At 37.0% G+C, this 3,910-nt stretch overlaps 1 protein-coding gene across 1 annotated transcript; it reads right to left on the bottom strand.

The window, feature by feature from the left end:
* Positions 1-869: 869 nt before the first annotated feature.
* On the bottom strand, positions 870-3,654 carry pfdn6 (prefoldin subunit 6). The gene is made up of 4 exons (XM_052150155.1): positions 3,480-3,654; positions 3,070-3,140; positions 1,712-1,836; positions 870-1,630 (listed from the first exon to the last, which is right to left on the bottom strand). The coding sequence occupies exons 1-4, from the start codon at positions 3,541-3,543 to the stop codon at positions 1,510-1,512; spliced, it is 381 nt and encodes a 126-aa protein (XP_052006115.1). The 5' UTR covers positions 3,544-3,654; the 3' UTR covers positions 870-1,509.
* Between the last annotated feature and the right edge of the window lie 256 nt (positions 3,655-3,910).

Genomic DNA, 3,910 nt, shown 5'->3' with positions numbered 1-3,910 from the left:
AGCAGGTTTTCATCAAGGATGTCTCTGTACATTGCTGCATTCATCTTTCCCTCGATCCTGACTAGTCTTCCAGTCCCTGCTGCTGAAAAACATCCCCACAGCATGATGCTGCCACCACCATGCTTCACTGTAGGGATGGTATTGGCCAGGTGATGAGCAGTGCCTGGTTTCCTCCAGACATGACACTTGCCATTCAAGCCAAGAGTTCAATCTTTTATTTCTCATGGTCTGAGAGTCCTTCAGGTGCCTTTTGGCAAACTCCAAGCAGACTGTCAAGTGCCTTTTACTGAGGAGTGGCTTCCATCTGGCCACTCTACCATACAGGCCTGATTGGTGGAGTGCTGCAGAAATGGTTGTTCTTCTGGAAGGTTCTCCTCTCTCCACAGAGAAATGCTGGAGCTCTGTCAGAGTGTTATCAGGTTCTTGAACACCTCCCTGACTAAGGCCCTTCTCCCCCGATCACTCAGTTTGGCCAGGCAGCCAGCTCTAGGAAGAGTCCTGGAGGTTCCAAATTTCTTCCATTTATGGATGATGGAGGCCACTGTGCTCTTTGGGACCTTAAATGCTGCAGAAATTTTTCTGAACCCTTCCCCAGATCTGTGCCTCAATACAATCCTGTCTCGGAGGTCTACAGACAAATCCTGGGATTTGGTTTGTGCTCTGACATGCAGTTATGGGATCTTAAATGGTCAGGTGTGTGCCTTTCCAAATCTTGTCCAATCAACTGAATTTACCACAGGTGGACTCCAATCAAGTTGTAGAAACATCTCATGGATGATCAGTGGAAACAGGATGCACCTGAGCTCAATTTTGAGTGTCATGGGAAAGGCTGTGAGTACTTATGTACATGTGATTTTTCCGTTTTTTATTTTTAATACATTTGCAAAGATTTCAAGCAAACTTCTTTCACGTTGTCATTATGGGGTCTTGTTTGTAGAATTGTGAGGAAAACAATGAATTTACTCAATTTTCAAATAAGGCTGAAACATACCAAAATGTGGAAAAAGTGAAGCAGTGAGAATACATTCCGGATGCATTGTATATATATAAATATTGTTGTTTTGTTTTCTTACATTTTGAGGTTTGAAACAAATTAGTTTGTAGTTAATGCAATGTGCATATAATGTAAATTTTTCAAGTTAATAATTCCCAGTGGAAATGTATTGAAAACACAAAGCTTACTCCAAAGCAAAATAAGGATTGTATTCACTTTAGGCTTGTATCCTAAAATGTCCCACTCTATTGTCTTAACCAAATTATTATTTAATTTGCATTTTCTCTAGACTTCAGTGGGGGTTTGTGTTTTTTATTTTATTTTTTATTAACTGCAAGGACAACAAGTGGAAACAGAAAAAAATTTATTGATAGCCTACTAGCGTTAAACAAAAACCTCCAGCATTCTGTTAATGGACATGTGAACAAGCATGTGTTATTAGCAGGTATATTCAGTCTCTTGAGTATCGCTGGATACGACTAGTGTCCCAGTCAATAAACATAATTATAATCCATTTAGACTTTCCCAACAGGTTGACCCTGAGCCCGCTGGTATTCCTGCTGTAGGCTGGATAGAACTTCTCGGTGCTGCTCAGACTTCCTCTCCATGTCCTTCAGTACATTTTCATAGCGCTGACTGAGATGAGAAACCAATTAACTTCACATAAAGTTGTTTCAGAAAATCAATGCAATATTATTTGATATAATTTAGACATACATTTCACCATTGATGTATTCCAATCTCTTGCCCACTGTTGCTTTAGCTTCATCTAGATCCTGTTTTACCAGAACTGGCCCAATTAATTTGTAAACTGTATTTTGGCTATCCAACAAGAAAAGCTCCTGTGCAGGGAGAATCAAAATGGCATGTGGTAAATGTACTACACTGGCAAACAAAAGTTTAAAATTATGTACAGATTTTGCTCTTATGGAAAGTAATGTTTACTTTTATTCAACATAGTGGCATTCAACTGATCATAACGTGTAGTCAGGACATTAATAACGTGAAAAATTACTATAACAATTTTAAAAAAAATGTAAACATAAACTTCTTCAAAGAGTTTCATAAAAAAAATCCTCCACGTGCAGCAATGATGGCTTTGCAGATCTTTGGCATTCTAGCTGTCAGTTTGTCCAGCTACTCAGGTGACATTTCACCCCACACTTCCTGTAGCAATTGCCATAGATATCTTGTCGGGCACTTCTCACGCACCTTACAGTCTAGCTTATCCCACAAAAGCTCAATGGGGTTAAGATCCATAACACTCTATTCCAATTATTTGTTGTCCAATGTCTGTGTTTCTTTGCCCACTCTAACCTTTTCTTTTTCTGTTTCAAAAGTGGCTTTTTCTTTGCAGTTCTTCCCTTAAGACCTGCACCCCTGAGCCTTCTCTTTACTGTTGTACATGAGACTCTGATGTACTTATCCTCTTGTTTAGATGTACATATGGGTCTTCTCTTTCTGTCCTTGTTAGAGCCAGTTGTCCTTTGTCTTTGAAGACTGTAGTGTACACCTCTGTATGAAACAATTTCAAGGATTGTATAGCCTTGATTCCTCAAAACAATGATTTACTGATGAGTTTCTAGAGAAAGCTTTCTTTTTTTTTTTTACCTAATATTGACCTTAAGACATGTCAGTCCATTGTATACTGTGGCAACTCAAAAAACACAAAGACAATGTTAAGCTTAATTTAAGTAAGCAAATAGCTTTCAACTGTGTTTGATATAATGGCAAGTGATTTTCTAGTACCAAATTATCAATTTAGCATGATTACTCAAGGATAAGGTGTTGGAATGATATCTGCTGGAAATTGGGCATGTCTAGATTAGATTTTTCAATTAGTGATGGTGCTGTGTTTTATATTAGTAATGTCCCAAGTATACTTTGTGATCAGTTGAATGCCACTTGGTGAATTAAGGTACCAATTTCCTTCTGAAACAGCTAAATCTGTACATTATTTCAAACTTTTGTCTGCCAGTGTATGTTATATATAAATAAATTGTTAAATATAAATGTTTACCAAGTATGTTGTAGTAAATTGAAATGATACAATGACATTTTGTTTGCATTCTTACCTCCTTAACAATATTATTTTCAGTCAACTGTGCCTCCAGTTTCTGTCTTGCTGACATACTTTTGCTGACATCTGAGAAAAACAAACTAATATTTGTTTACATGGGTTCATAACCACTCTATTTACAATAAAAGTATCTGACATATGCATAAACAAAGATTTAAACTGTACACTACTTTATATCAATACATTTCAATAAGTAGAAGATAATAAAAACACTTAGGTCTCCATGTAGCAAAGATATCAAGTAAAACCAATTAATAACCCAATCGTTTTATTAGGCGGTTTATATAATATCTAAAATACTGCGAAAACTGTCCATGCCCAATGCATACGGTATGCAGGTGAAAATACTGGAAGGCTTGCTAGCATACATAGCCTAGCTTTTCTGCTAACATTGTTATGGGATACCTTTTTGCAACTGTTGATATTTCTCCACTTCAGACTGCAGTTTCTTCTGAATCGCTTCAGCCATCACGCTAGTTATTTTATTTTCTAAGCACTCTTGTCTTCACTAAATAATAACTCACAGAGATATTTTATATCAAAACCAGTCAGCACACGGATCATGCAGAGAGTAATGGGCGCATAGGAAATGACGTAATGTTCAGTTCCTATTTTTTTGTAATTTTTTACAGCCCACAGATAAGAGTCACATCGTCATCTAGTGTTGAAAATGTATCAGTGGTAGATCAGTGGTAACGACACAGTTGACGATGGTGGAGAAAAAAAAACGTTGTAAAAAAATACAGTTACATTTGTGTCTCAGTTCCTTCCTGAGCCTAAGTCTTAAATTGTTTTCTCTCTTCAAAAAAAAAGTTTTTCTCTCTTAAATAAATATA

The sequence above is a fragment of the Xyrauchen texanus genome, chromosome 19, assembly GCF_025860055.1.
Source record: "Xyrauchen texanus isolate HMW12.3.18 chromosome 19, RBS_HiC_50CHRs, whole genome shotgun sequence".
NCBI lineage: Eukaryota > Metazoa > Chordata > Actinopteri > Cypriniformes > Catostomidae > Xyrauchen > Xyrauchen texanus.
Note: the sequence above shows the minus strand (reverse complement) of the source record. Positions and strands in the feature narration are given on the sequence as shown.

Bases quoted from the DNA above. Each gene is read 5' to 3' on its own strand.
- pfdn6 (XM_052150155.1), bottom strand. From the start codon at position 3,543: ATGGCTGAAGCGATTCAGAAGAAACTGCAGTCTGAAGTGGAGAAATAT. The intron at 3,141-3,479 runs GTATCCCATAAC...TGTTTTTCTCAG, and splicing joins ATATCAACAGTTGCAAAAAG to ATGTCAGCAAAAGTATGTCA. The intron at 1,837-3,069 runs GTAAGAATGCAA...CTCCCTGCACAG, and splicing joins AAAATAATATTGTTAAGGAG to GAGCTTTTCTTGTTGGATAG.